The following is a 14,585-nucleotide window of genomic DNA, read 5'->3' as shown; positions in this document are numbered from 1 at the left end:
ATATTTACGTTCTATAATACCAACATTTTCCTATTAAACATAAAAAAGGAATTATTGCTTGAAAACAAATTTGCAATTCAAGAAAAACAGTTTATAAAGAATCAATGGTAACCTCCAGTTTGACTATTATGAGATTATTTGCTTAGGTAGAAAGGGAAAGTTATTTTAAACATGAGGTAAAATGCCAGGTTTTTCCCTATCCCGTTTACTTCCTTTGTTGAGGAGAAGAAAACACTCTTTGTAGAATTCCAGAGCTGGAAATGCACAGTCCAGAGATGGACAGGAGCTGTAGCTACAGGCTGCACTGCAACCATCCCACTGCCCTGTCAGTCCCCATGGAGTCAGACTTCTGATAAGAAAGCCGGTCCTCTGATGTGTGCAGAAGGGTGACACCAAGATAAGGTGTCTTTAATAGTAGACCTATTTATTATGGCCGCAGGGCGACCATTTCTCTCATGTTATGTTAGGATGGTTTTGACTACTAGTACCTAAAACTTCTGACTTAAATTGGCTTTAAAAATGAAGAAATGTGTTATCTCACATAACCGGAAGTCCAGAGGTAGGACAGCATCCTGCAATAGTGAGATAAGCTGTTCAATAATGTCACCAAGGTCCCAAGTCCTTTCAACACTCTGTCCCACCTTTCTTGGTGTTGGCTTTATCCTGAGGCTGACTCCCTTTATGGTGACTAGATGGCTGCCAGAGGCAACAGAACTGCCTGTTTCCTTTCTCCATGCTCAGCAGGAAAGAAAGGTAGAGAGACCTCTCCTTTCAATATAAATTCTTTTTTTTTTTTTTAGTTCAAGCAGACCAGTGGTCCTCAGCACTGCTGTGTTAAAACCAGCAGGAGTGCTTTAAAAATTATTTATTTCATTTTTTTTAATTTCATTTTTGTTTATTTATTTATCTGCTATTTTATTTTTGAACTGCCGATACCTAAGCCTTATGTCTAGAAATCTTTATTAGTCTGGAGTGGGGCCTAGCTGGAGGTAGTTTTAGGAGCTCCCAAGTGATTCTAATGTATAGTCAGGGCAGAGAACCACTGGATTAGCTGCTTTAGGTCATCTGGCCATCCCTACCTACTGAGAGGAACAGTCACTAGTATAATGTCACAATCTGATTGGCTGAGAAAAATGGAGCTCCAAGTATGCTCCTCTTCCCCTACCAGCAGAAGCAGCTCCTGGGAACCTATTAGAGATGCAAATTATCTGGCCCCACCCAGATCTACTGATTTTAAAACTCTGGGGGTGGGGTCAGCAAGTTGTGTTTTAAGAAGCTTGCCACGTGATTCTGATAGACATTAAAGTTTGAGACCCACTGTCTTAGACCAATCAAGCTCCTTCTCTGTAGCCAGGGAAGAGATAGATGTGTGGACAAAAGCAGAAGTCTATTGGAACAGTGACCTCAAGGCACTGGAGCCGTTAGCACTCCCTCCTCCCAAAACCAGGCCAGAGAGGGGAGGAGAGGGGTCAGGACCTCAACCTGAGGCCACAGTTACTAAAAAGGAGCCAGCAGTGCCACACTGAAACTTTACAGGCCTTAAATAGGACAGGATCATGATGTCCTCCCTCCTTGGCTGTACAGAGAGGACCTCCCAATGGAGGTTCTCTGACACTGCAATGTCAGAGGAAGCGATGTTCTGTCGGTATCCATTCCTTCCTAACCTGGGGAATCTCTACAAGTTTCTGTAGGACCTAAAGGGCTGAAAAGACTGACTTGGCATATGCTTTCCTGAAAACATTGTGAGCTATTGGGTCGTCGGGAAAGTCATGACGCATTTTTGCATTGAAAAACAGAAAAATACGTCACGACTTTCCTGACAACCCAATAATTTCAACCTCTATACAATTTCATCAGGATGCTGGGAAAGGAAAAGACTGTTAGGTAAAAACAAAGGAAATCTGAATACAATAAGGATTTTAGTTAATAATGTATCAATATTTGTTCATAAATTATGACATGTACCATGCTAATGTCAGATATCAACAGGGAAAACTGGGTGTAGGGGATATGGGAACTCTATGAATCTTATCAACTGTAAATCTAAAACTAGTCTAAAATAAAAAGGTTATTTTATTTTACTTTTTAAAGATTTTTATTGGGGAATTGGGGGAAGGGGAACACACAAGTTGCTGTCTTTTTGTTCTTCTGTCTAGTTGTGGAGGACGCTGCTTCACTGGCCCTAGTTGGCACCATCATTGCGCTCTTCCCAGGCGAGGCAGATCAGTCACCGGCTTCTGGACGTTCGCTCACGCTCGCTGCTGGCTACACATGGTAGCCCATGGCAACCCACTGCAGCAGAGGACTGCAGCCTATGCCGTAGTTGGCGACCCACGGCAGCCCAGCTCCAGGTCGAGCTGTTGTTCAGCATCTTAGCTGTGGAAGGCAGTGTCACTGGCCCTCATATGTGGGATCCGAACCGGGCCCCTCTGGCATCCCAAGCCAGCTCTTAACCAACATGCCACTCGGCTGGCCCAAAAAGGTTATTTTAAATAAGATACATCGAGATGTGACATTCCAATAAATGGAAACACTTTTGCAAAAGGCTTTATAAAATTAAGTATCATAGTTTCCTTAAAATACTCCATATTGATAGAAACAACACTGCTGTATTTTTATGATTGAAACCATGTTTTTTGCTATGTTTTTAGCCAGGGCAAATGCTTTTTAGACATTTTCAGTTTAAACAAGAGTTGAATTGGAAAATATTTATGAATACTCCTGATATGTCATACTTCCCAGAATTTGTACATGGCCAGACTTATCAAAGAGCTCATGAGAGAGGCTTAAGCTTGTCCATATGCTTAGAAATAATTAAGAACAAATACAGAAAGTCACTTTCTTTGCCATCCCCTTAGACCTAGAAAGAAGGAGGGTGGCTGGGCTCCACAGGGAATGGGACATAGTCAGATGCTTCTATTTCTAAACCCAATTCCTAGCAGTGAGCTCAAGCATAAACACCCTTCAACCACTGTCCTCTTGTTTCACCAACTCCATTTACATTAAATGCACCTCTTGTGTTCTGAGGGGTGAGCCATGCAACCCAGTGGCCTGAAGTGTGGCTCATTATCACAACTACTCTCAATAGACTACTCTCAATAGCGTGTACATCACTGGAATGTGCGATTCCTAGAAACACCGGGCCATAATTGGATTGGAGCAAGGAGCCAGTCCTAATTTGTAGTTTGGAAGACTTCTTTTAATACAGTCAGCTAAATAATTTATGGAAAGTTTTGCTTATCTCCCTTTTCCACCAACTATCAGTAAGAAAACTGTTAACTAAAATTGTCATTGCAGATGAGAGTGTTATAATTAAGAGTTATAACAACAACAAAAAAGAGTACTTAAGGGCAAAAACATTGCCAAGCTAAGCAAGTGGCTCAAAATGATTTGTCCCTTGATCTTACCACATTGGAATCTCAGATTCTGTCCATCATTGTTCTACTCTCTCACTATGTGACCTTGGACAAGTTCCTTAGCTTCTCTATGCCTCATTTTTGTCATCTTCATAAGGGGGAATAATAATAGTACCTATTTCTTGGTGGTGTTATAAGAATTAATTGAAGTAATGTTTGAAACACTGTTAGCACAGTGCCTGGAATATGGTGTTACAAAAGTGTTTGATAAATTAATAAATAAGCTAGTCCTTGACCATGTTGAAGTCATTCAATATAATGATAAACCTCTTGAGATACAGCATGGCAAAAACACCAAAAGAAATATTCAGGGAGGAAGCCTCAGGCATGGCAGGACATTGAAGNGGAACCCTCCCATATTATTGGTGGGAATGTAAAATGGTGCAGCCTTTTGGAAAACAGGCAGTTCCTTAAAAAGTTAAACATAGAACTACCACATAACCCAGCAATTGCACTCCAAGGTATAATATGTATACTCAAAAGGCTTGAAAGCAACTCAAATAACCAAAAGGTAGGAACAACCCAAATATCCATTAACTTATGAATTGATAAACAAATGTGGTCTATCTATACAAGAGTATTATTCATCCATACAAGGGAACAAAGCGCTGATACATGGTACAACCTGGGAAACATTTTACTAAGTGAAAGAAGCCAGACACAAAAGGTCACATATCCTCTGACTCTACTTATAGGGAATATCCAGAATAGGTAAATCCACAGTGGCTGAAAGCAGACTGGTGGTTATCAGGGCTGGGGAATTGGGGAGTAACTGCTTAATGGATACATGGTTTTCTTTTCGAGTGGTGACCATGTTTTGGAATTAGAGGGTAGCAGGGGTTGCACAACATTGTGAATGTACTAAATGACACTGAATTGTTCAGTATAAAAGGGTTAATTTTATGTTTTGTAAATGTTACCTAGTTAAAAAAACATAGAGACATAAATAGGGTGAGAGTGAGTGCTCCCTTTGCTCCAGCTGAGAAGACAGAGCATTCCAGGCTTCCTCTTCCACTCACCAGAGACTTTATTTGGAAAGTTACCTACTGTCTTGCCCCTCTGGAACTGGGCTTTCTCATCTGTAAGAAAATGAAGTTGGACTTGGTGACTACTAGGGTCCCATTCAGTTAAAATTCCAAGATAAAGAAATTTCACATCCTCCTTTTCTCCCTGCCTGATCCACATGCTTGCAAATGACTGCATGTGTACTGCAGATGTACGCTGGGAGATGATGTTGTTGTAATTAAATTACAGGGAAATTAATTTGTTTTAGTTATTAATATGAGAAGTATCTTAATATTGTTACAATGACACAAATTAATGGACAAACAACTAAAACAAATGCACTTTAAAAATTAGCATGGGGTTTGCCACTATGATGTTCAGGCTCGGAGCCCGTGCATGGCTCCAGCCTGTCTGCACCCCTCCGTGTAATCACACACTGTGCTTTTTGCCAGTCATGGTATCTCACGGTCCTCAGCCAAGTGCAGTGCTGGCAGCCCCACGTTGATCAGGAGGCCCTTGATTGATTAATCGGTGCCCTTGCCAAGCAGGGATGGCAGCAAGGGATTGAATATCCTTCTAAACTGCCCACACTTTGCAACCAAAGTAACCTAGAACAGCTTAAGGCTATCAGTCCCTAGAATTTGCTTACAGACTGTTTATTACTCTGGTTACAACTAGACTAGTTAGAACTTTAACATTATTGAAACATTATTTGAATAGTAAGCCAAATTTACCCAGTCCTGGGATTTAAAGTCTTGGGTCAACATACGAGTATTCATTCTGGGAAGCGGGTATGTAATTTTCTGTATTTTAACTCATCACTGCATGAGTCTACAGGAGCTGAGCAGGGCTGCTGAGGAGGGACATTGTGGACGCCACTCATTTGCAGGGTCACCAGGAGTCAGAGCTGACTCAATGGCACATAACACACACACCTCCTCTACCTGCTACTGCAGATTTTCCGGTCCTGTGTAAGTTCCCTCCTAATTATTCCTAGGAGTGTCAGGTGTATCTACAAAGAACCTTTAGTTAGAAAAATTTCTGCCAGCTATCAAGGTTTATCTGTCATTTCCCCCCTTTTAAAATTCTGGCTTTTTTCAGGGATATCTAATTCTGAGGTCGACAGCAGTCCCCAAAGCTGCAAAACTCAAAAGCCAAAGCCTACCCGGGCCCACATTATTAGGCACCTACTAGCTGCTAGGTGCTGGTGGTCCAAGGATGTGAGCTCTTGGCATCAAGGAGCTGCTATGGGAATTAAGACAGATCCTTGAGGCTGGCCAAGTCAAGCCTTTACCCTAGTTGGTGTACCTCCTGCTGAAAGGTCATACCAACAGTGTCAACTAATTACTGTCTTGGCAGAGAACTCCCTCGAAACATAACTAGAAGTTTCACCAGTTTCCCACTGCTGGCTCCTCTTGAACATTCCTCTACCACGTGCCTGTGTCCGCTTCTTTCCATCATGTAGCAGCAGTGTCCCTTACCTACTCTACTCTTTGTTCTTGGCCTGGACTTCATTGCATTCCTCCTTTCATATTTCTCCCCTTAAATGCAAAGACGAGAGGGCTATTGGAAGGAGAATAAAAGTGAAAAAGCTGTAGGGGATCATGTACAAAATAAACGATCCCTGTAAAAGCTGTACAATCTTTTGATCAACTTAAATGAAACACCTGAGTGCTAATGTAAAACTAAAAAATATGGAAATGGCTTCACATGCAATTAATCAATCTTTTTCCCCCTGATTTTGATCTCTGGTGTTCATTAAGAAAGGGAACAAAAACATCCAGAAGGCAGCCAGCTTACCTTTAGATAACTAAAAAATCTTCTAGGCGATGTCCGTCCCTCCCATGCCATTGCAGCTCCTTGTGGGAAAAGTGAGATAAGAGACCTAGAATACAGTCTGTCTTTTGGGGGACACACCTATACTGGCTGTTACATGAGGATGTGATAAATTTTGAAGGCAGAATTTCAGATCATATTTAGTAAGCTTGAAAGATAAGTGAATGAAAACAGCAGAGCAAAATACAGTATTTTCAGGGTTCAGTCAGATATGATCCAGCATTTCTTCATTGTGCACATACCCCTTCACTGAGCACAGGACAGCCTTGAACATAGTAGGGCTTAGAAAAATGTTTGTTAATCTTAGTTAAAACTGGATTCCTCCTGGTCGCTCAGTGTCTTGAATCTCCTGACTGGGTCAAACAGCAGAGGTAAGGAGAAGGAAAGGCACCAGGTAAAGCTAGAACGAGATCACTGTTTCATATGTTTAATTTGTTCCTGGGTTATTTTATTCAAAAACCTGTGAAATGACCAGCCCAGAATATGTCAGTAAACTGTGCTGTTAATTTCATTTATATTTTCAGAACTGGAATTCAAGTTTTCAAGTTTGTTCTGGGACTTTATGCAAAATATATGCAAATCGTAGTATTCTAAAAACCCCTTCAGTTCTCCAGCCCCTCCCTAGTCACAAACAACCGTGTCTGGCGCGGAGCCCGCTGGGCTCCTCCGCTGAGTGGTAGACCCGGCGGGGGTGGCGGGCCGGGGGGAAGGGCTGTCCCGGAGGCGGTCCCGGGGCGGAGCCTGGGCGGGGCCCGTGACGCGCCGACTTGGCCGGCTGCCGGGCTGGACCTCAGCCTTTCCCCGCCTGGGGCCGCCGCGGCACCATTGGTAGCTCCGCGTCCCCAAAAGGGACCCTCTGACTCTTCGCTGGGCCAGTTCAGTGCCGGGTCGTGGAGCTTCGCACAACTCCCGCTGGTCGCTGACCGGGATCCCTCCACCCCAGAGTTGCGAGCAACTTTACCGTCTCCCTGGCGCTGCGGTGGCTCGCGGACCTTGGCCGCCGCAGGTAGCTGAACCCGGACCACGCTCCCCGCGCCTCGGCTGCGCGCGCGCGCAGGTCGCTCTCTCTTTCTCTCTCTCTTTCTGGGTGCACCCTGGGGGTCCCCGAGATCGACTCTGTGGGCGAGATGCCCCTGGGACACATCATGAGGCTGGATCTGGAGAAAATTGCCTTGGAGTACATCGTGCCCTGTCTGCACGAGGTCGGCTTCTGTTACCTGGACAACTTCTTGGGCGAGGTGGTGGGCGACTGCGTCCTGGAGCGCGTCAAGCAGCTGCACAGCAACGGAGTGCTGCGGGACGGCCAGCTGGCGGGGCCACGCGCCGGCGTCTCCAAGCGGCACCTGCGGGGCGACCAGATCACGTGGATAGGGGGCAACGAGGAGGGTTGCGAGGCCATCAGCTTCCTCCTGTCTCTCATCGACAGGCTGGTCCTGTACTGCGGGAGCCGCCTGGGCAAATACTACGTCAAGGAGAGGTCCAAGGTAGGACGCGTGCGGGCGCCCCGCCGCTACTGCAGACCGCGGTGACCTAGGACCGGGGGCATTCGGAGTCCGTTGCCTGTCGCCTTCGCAGGGCTGGCTACAAGCGAACTTTAGTTTTTAACCAAGAAGCAAGAAAACAGCCAGTTTGTCACCCCACCCACGCCCGTGAAAATCCATGCTGAGGGGGCTTAGGTGTATAATTATGACCTTTTGTTAACTTTAAAATAAGGGCTCTGGTGGGTAGTACAAGTCGGAAAAGCTGTGGCTTTTTGGTCTGACTTTAGGACATGGGGGTTCTCAAAGGTCCAAACCAGGGACAGGTTATTAGAAATGTTGTGTTTGATCTGAGACACACGTGAACTCATGATCTTAAATGTCTGCTTTAAAGTCACCTAATGCCCTTTGCTGATTTCAGAGCTATGAAAGCACTCAAAGAATCTGGAGACAGTTGTGATTTTGCAGTGTGTCATTTGGTTTGTGGAGCTTGGCAGGTGTGGGAAGAGTTTGCCCTGTGGAAGGGTAAAGCTCCTCTTCACTTTTGAGTGCTGCCCTTGGCTTGTTGAACCCAGGACACTTAGATCATCTACTTGATTGTGAAAATTCTCTCCTGGTGCTGAGCCTACACCACCACCTTCCCCTTTTTAACGCAGTTGATGGGGGGAATCCACTCAAAACAACCAGTTAAGTAATCGAAAAGAGGGTAGTCAATTACCTCTGGAAAGAAACCATGTTTTTGTTCACATAAACAGAAGTGACTTGCTGGGTATAATTTATCCTGGAAACATTTACAGGTAGATGGCAGAAATATGGGAAAGTGTGGTTGGTGCATGTACAATGATGTTGGTGCACGTACATTACTTTGGGGTAGTCTAGATACTCAGTCTTTTCTACAAATGATAATCCAGCCTGTTTTCCAGTGGCAGTTCTGAGAATGATTTGCATTTCGTTTACTGTGGACCGATCAAGGGGGGACTCAGAACTGTAGAAAACTTGAACACAGTGAGGCAAAACGTACTAGTGTGAGAAGGAAGGTGAGCGTTCCCCTATGTACCATATATGTAACATTTCTCAATTTAAGATTGATCCTGTAATACAGCATACCATTGTTGTCTCGCTTGTTTTTTTAAGCTGAGAGGAACACTCATAATATAGGGCAAGTGGTGAAGACTGGAAATGTGTAGAAATGAAGGGTTGGAGTGGGCAAATAGAGTAAAGGAGAAATAGATTGCTGTACATCTTTCAAGCTAGGAGGACATTTCAAGAATATCTGAAAGCATCATTATTAAATAGACACAAAAAGTAAGTCTTAGAAGAACATGCTTTCTAACTTTGATTTGGGGAAAATTCAGCGTTAGGTGGACTCTGTAGAAGATGGATGTGAAAGTGTTTCTTTACTCTTCCTTCATCATTTTGGTGGTGGATTAGAAAGCCGTTTGTCTTGATTGGTCTTGTTTTTGCACCTTGCCTGTCTCGGGTGGGGTGGGAGGGGAATGGCTAGCCTTGATATTGCAGAGGTGCCGGTAGCGTCAACCTGAAAAAGCAGATGGCTTCTTACCAGTTTTTTAAACTTTTAAACTTAGGTGTTAGGAATTTCCCCCGCCAGCATTCTGGGAACAGAATTTGCTCTGAGGAAGATCAGAATTAATTGGTAGAAAGAGGTCACTAATATATTTGAACGTTTAGTATTTTTATTTAGCTTCGACTTAATGAACAGTAGTAAGGTTTTAGGCTAGAATTTAACTCCACAAATTGAACGAAAAGCACTGTGTGTGTCTGGGTAAGGAAAAAAGATCTATAGATATGATTTTTCAATTATGGGTTATCTTCTAGGTAGAACAAATAACTTTTCAGCTAATCTTTTCAGTTAACAGAAGGTGACTGTGAATGGAAAACAGAAAATTCATCTTTTGTCCACTGAAGAGACATCTGTCCATACCTAGATTTGCAGCTCTCCTTGGACTCTTCGTTCCTCTGTTTAGAAAAATCACCTCTGGGTTGGGAGACTCCCTGGTCAATTAGAACCAAATGCAAACCAGGCTTGAGCAAACAATTATTATGGTTAAAAAAACTTAAAAAGTTTGATTTGCCAGTATCAAGAAGTCTCTTTAGTAATGCCATGTGACCTTGGGTCTCTTCTTTGAAGTTTATTATTAAAGCATTGCAGAAACACATTCCATTTCTACATGGTTTATGTTAGTTTCACCTTAATTTAACCTCCTTATTTACTACTTCTCTTCCTTCAACTGAGTGTCTTATTCCGTGCTGCTTCCCAAAGCAGTGATATAGACCCAGTTTCCTGCTGCATCCTTCAAATGCATTTTCAGCAAAAACTGAATTTTTAAAAGGCAAAATATGTACATTTATTTAAAAAATCTATTTGTAACTTTTTTATTATGAAAAATTTCAAACATATAAATGTAGAGAGGCTACTATTATAATGAGCTTCCATCACCCATTTCAACAATTGTCAATACAGTCATTTATTTTAGACCAATTGTTTTAAAGGTACCTTGAATTTTTTTGGGTTATACTTATTAATGTATCGATCCTAATACTTTTATTCTGGATTTTAATAGGTCATTGAATAATATAATAATGCCCTTTATCAATGAAGCAATAGCAAAGGCCTTGGGAATAAAATACAAATATATACTAGAATTGAAATTGAAACTGTGGAAAAGTATGGAAAGAGATAATAAAGGGTTCCCCCTCCCTGCCCCAAAACTTATTGCTGGTCAGAATTTATCTGCTTTCACTGTTGGAGAAAAGTCCTAGGGTGCTGAACACTTTCTGGGGAAGTGGCTCCTTATAATGTAGTACAGCAGGATGGCGCCCCCTAACTTCAAGCATGATCACTGCTTTCAAACTATCAAAAGATTTCTTATCTGTTACTCCCTTTTGGAGAATTTCGATCATCTCCAAGATAAATATTGGTTCTAATTTGCTCCTTTTGCTTTGGCTGCCTAGATCTTGAAAATGGCTGTTTTCCAGAGAATGTGTAGTTTACAGAAGCACAAGTCCTGCTTGAAGCATCTTACTGTAGGCTCACTAGTTAGTAACTCTAATAATAATGACTGCCTTTTAATGAGCAGTTTGCTCTGTCTGGCACTGTGCTAATGAGCACTTTACAGACACGATCTGTCTGCCTTAGTCTTCAGAACCACAATCTTGAGCAAATGGAGTGATGACATTGTTTGCCCAAGGTCACAAAGTCAGTGGTAAGAAGCAGTTTATCATAAAGGTTAGGGGCTTAGGCTGGGGGTTACTAACCTGGGCCTAGGGCAAGTTTCTCAATTTTCATCAAGTGTTAAAATGAGGCATCATAATACCGTACAGCTTTTCAGGGGAAGGAGCATTAAATAAAATGATGTACATAAAATTCTTAGCAGAATTCTGAGCCTTCATAAATGTGACAAGGCCATGAAAGGTGTGGGATTCTAACCCAGTTCTATCCGATTCCAGAGTTTGTGTGCTTGACTATGATGCTCTCTTCCTTTTCATCCTTTCATTTTTTAGCAAGTGCTCACTCAGTGTGGGGTGCTGTGCAGGGGTTGAGGATACAAAGGTGAACAGGCATAATCCCTGCCTCAGGGGGCTGACATTCACTTATACTTTTGAATGGTAGGATCATCTAGTTCACGCTTGATTAATTCTCAAGCCTTAAAAAGAAAAAAGACAAAACCCAGACATTGAAGTGGGTCAGTTAAGTACATTTGAAGAAGAAAATGGTGTGCTGTACTTAGGTTTTCCTACTGTTATTGGCAGGAAAAGTATTTGTTAAGAAAGTTGGTTGTTAGGATCCCTGCCTAGAGTCATTCTGGACGATGGGGTGATAGGGGTTGTATTGTGAACGGACAAATTAGTCGTCCCCTCAAAACAACGCAGAGACATGATAAAACAGCAGTAAGTTATGAATAAAAGAAAATATGTTGCAAAGTGGTGCGTTTGTTCCTTTGCTGTTTAGCAATAACAGTTTTGGCGTAGCCTTCTTTCTCATGTGATGTTAGAAATATCCATTACACAGTGGAGCATTTCATGGTTGCAAACTACTTTAAGCAAAAATGGGATAATATTTTTCGAAGATCAGGATCTCTCTCAGGACCCAAGTGCAGGGAATGCAGTCACGGTTCACAGAAGACTGGAGCCATGAACTAGGGACCAGAAAGTCCTTATCATGCAGGGCAGCTGTTGTGTTAGGTCTTTTCTCTGGCACTTTATGACCTCCATCTTTGCTTCTCTACTGGTGCCCTTAATTTCTTCCCCTCTCTATTTACAATCCGGTTTTTGTTGCTTTTCCATGCACATGGCTCAAAATGGCTGCCCCACAGCAGCCAGCTCCGCCTCAATTTGAGATAAGCAGACTCTTGACCAACATTCTAGAATCCCTGTTTTCATTCCCTAGGAGAAAGTATGATGGTCTTGCCTCGCCTCAGGGGACTCATCCGCCTTGGTTGGAGGTGGTAGTAGTGGAGCACGTAGAATCATGTGTCGCAAATATGGTTGCCAGAACCCATGAGAGTTGCAGTTCTTAGAGCATGGGGTTTGGGGGATAGACATCATCAGTGGTGCCCCTGCAATGAAAATCTTAAAAATCTATCTGTGAATGAGGTATTTTAGGGGGAGGAGGCATTGGAGCATCTCTCTGTAAGGATGTGAGGGATTCCTATTAAAGGTTTTGTATTTAAAAATAACTTAGCTGTTGGAGGAAGGAAATTAATCCAAGGAAATAATATACAGAATACAGCCTCCGTGACAGTGAAGCAAGTTTCTCCACTGGGTGGTTTTCACAGTGTTCCTTATCTATTTTGTTGAATGACACTTGGGAACAAAGAAAAGAAGGTTGGGTGTGTGAGTGTGAGTGTATATACTTTATAATTTCTTTTGTTAAATTTTGGGCCACTGGCCACTCCACCACAACTTTATCTGCTTGCTGTGAAGTGGGAAATCGGGGTATTCATTTAATTTATTCATTGACAAATCATTAAATGTTGTGCACTGGGGGAATGTGATTATAAAACCACCTAAACAAGCTGAAAATTAAGTGATGTGAAACAGTTGCCACCAACTTTGCTTTCTCTTTTTCTGGTTAAACAGTCTACTTTTGCATTGGTTAGTCATTTTTGTTCCTCTTCTTTGGGCTTTCTTCAATATCTCTATTTAAAATTAAGTGACCAAAATAAGTGACCATACAGGACCATACAGGACTTTAATGATACAAGTTTTTAGAGCTAAAGCAGTATCAGAAATCACATCTATGCAATCCCTTAATCATTCAATAGTTTTTATATTTGGAGAAATGAGGTCTCACGCAGGCCCTTCAGAAGGGATTGGGGTGAGCCTTTGGCCTAAGCAACGGTGCTTTAACAGAGAGGGAGGGGCTAGCCTAGTTGGTTGTCCCATAAGTCAGGTAGACTGGGAGACAGGGTGGGTAGGTTAATTCAGCTGCTTCAACATTTCATTTGGGGATTTCAAATATAATTCTAACTTAAAAACCCTTTGGTGGAATTATGCAGCCTACCTGTGCATTTGATTTTTGGGTATCACTCAGCCTAGTGCACATCGCTACATTCTTTCCTGATTCCTGATTCTGGCTAGAAAAATTTCACATTCTGTAAATAACAAGTGACCTTGCATGTTTCAACTCCATTCTGAAAACACACCATGTATGGAAGACTTCTCAGGTGAAGCTTAAAGGTAGGGGTGGAGTTTATCCCATAATGAGCAGATCATATCTGAGAAGCATCTCCAAGCACCCCTGCATCTTGCATTTCATTATAAAGCTCAGAGGGCGCCTCGCCTGTGGGCTGCGGTTGCTCAGTTTGGCAAGACCTCTGCTTTTGACTCAACCTTTGTGACCTCAGGTAAATTAAGTGACATTTTGACCTGTGCCTATTGAATACTAAGGAACATCATGCAGATTAGCCGTACGGAGAAGATTATTAATTCTTTGTTAATTATTATGGCAACAGACTTGATCATTCCTTTGTAGCAGCACTTTGTTAGCTGTTAAGTAATATTGCACCAAGAAATGGGTGTCATTTTTCTCTAGTGTTTGTCAAATGCACATGTTCTTCTGACAGTAATGATAGTTCAGATGTATTGTGCTGGGCAACTGCCAGGGGTGCCCAGCGGGTAGCTGAATCCAGAGGCACTGGGATTGTAAATGCGACAGACAAATCATTTTATGATGCCAGACTAAGGAATTCGGCTTTGGCAGGTTGCCAGGAGCCGTTGATTTGGCGCAGATTCAGAGCTATGTGTCTGTTTGCCAAGCGAGATTAGTTAGCTTGGTTCATTGTACATAGAATGTGTATCCCGTTCCCCTTGATGATTTAAATCTTAAACCAGTAGGGTGCTTACCTTAATTTTGTATCTTCTTTTGATACTGGGATTTGTGGATGAGTTCCTGTTTTTGTTTTTGGTAAACTGGTAGTGACTGGTATATTTTCCACCCCATGCCCCAACCCGCCCCCAGCCTTATAGACACAAGGGTTTGCAGTTGTATAATGCAGGCTTTCAGAACTTGTGTTGGATTCATTCCGTATTTCCTTACTGAATACCCTCCACGTTCAGTACAGTCTTAATACCTTCTTATTAAGTCAAGCCAACTTTGTATTCTTTAAGAGATACAATGATCAACGTTTCTCATTTTCTGGAGTGAAAGTACCTATCTCATTAAATATTGTTTTCCCTTCCAAAATGGGGCTAAAATACTATCATGTAAAAATAATTCTAAAATAGGGCCGGCCGAGTGGCGCGATGGTTAAGAACTTGCTTGGGATACCAGAGGGCCCCGGTTCGGATCCCACATATGAGGGCCAGTGACACTGCCCTCCACAGCTAA

The 14,585-nt window shown here is 42.6% G+C and overlaps 1 protein-coding gene across 1 annotated transcript in view; it reads left to right on the top strand.

The window, feature by feature from the left end:
* The first annotated feature begins 7,038 nt into the window (after positions 1 to 7,038).
* The window catches only part of EGLN3 (egl-9 family hypoxia inducible factor 3), a 32,187-nt gene continuing 24,640 nt past the window's right edge, over positions 7,039 to 14,585 (top strand). The window contains exons 1-2 of the mRNA XM_019656765.1: positions 7,039 to 7,782; positions 8,157 to 8,260. Of these exons, the coding sequence (XP_019512310.1) occupies positions 7,385 to 7,782; positions 8,157 to 8,260 (502 nt within the window). The 5' untranslated portion in view covers positions 7,039 to 7,384. The remainder of the gene's footprint in view (positions 7,783 to 8,156; positions 8,261 to 14,585) is intronic.

This window comes from Hipposideros armiger, unplaced genomic scaffold (assembly GCF_001890085.2).
Source record: "Hipposideros armiger isolate ML-2016 unplaced genomic scaffold, ASM189008v1 scaffold_265, whole genome shotgun sequence".
Classification (NCBI taxonomy): Eukaryota; Metazoa; Chordata; class Mammalia; order Chiroptera; family Hipposideridae; genus Hipposideros; species Hipposideros armiger.
The sequence above is the reverse complement of the archived record's forward strand: the minus strand, read 5'-3'. Positions and strand labels throughout refer to the sequence as shown.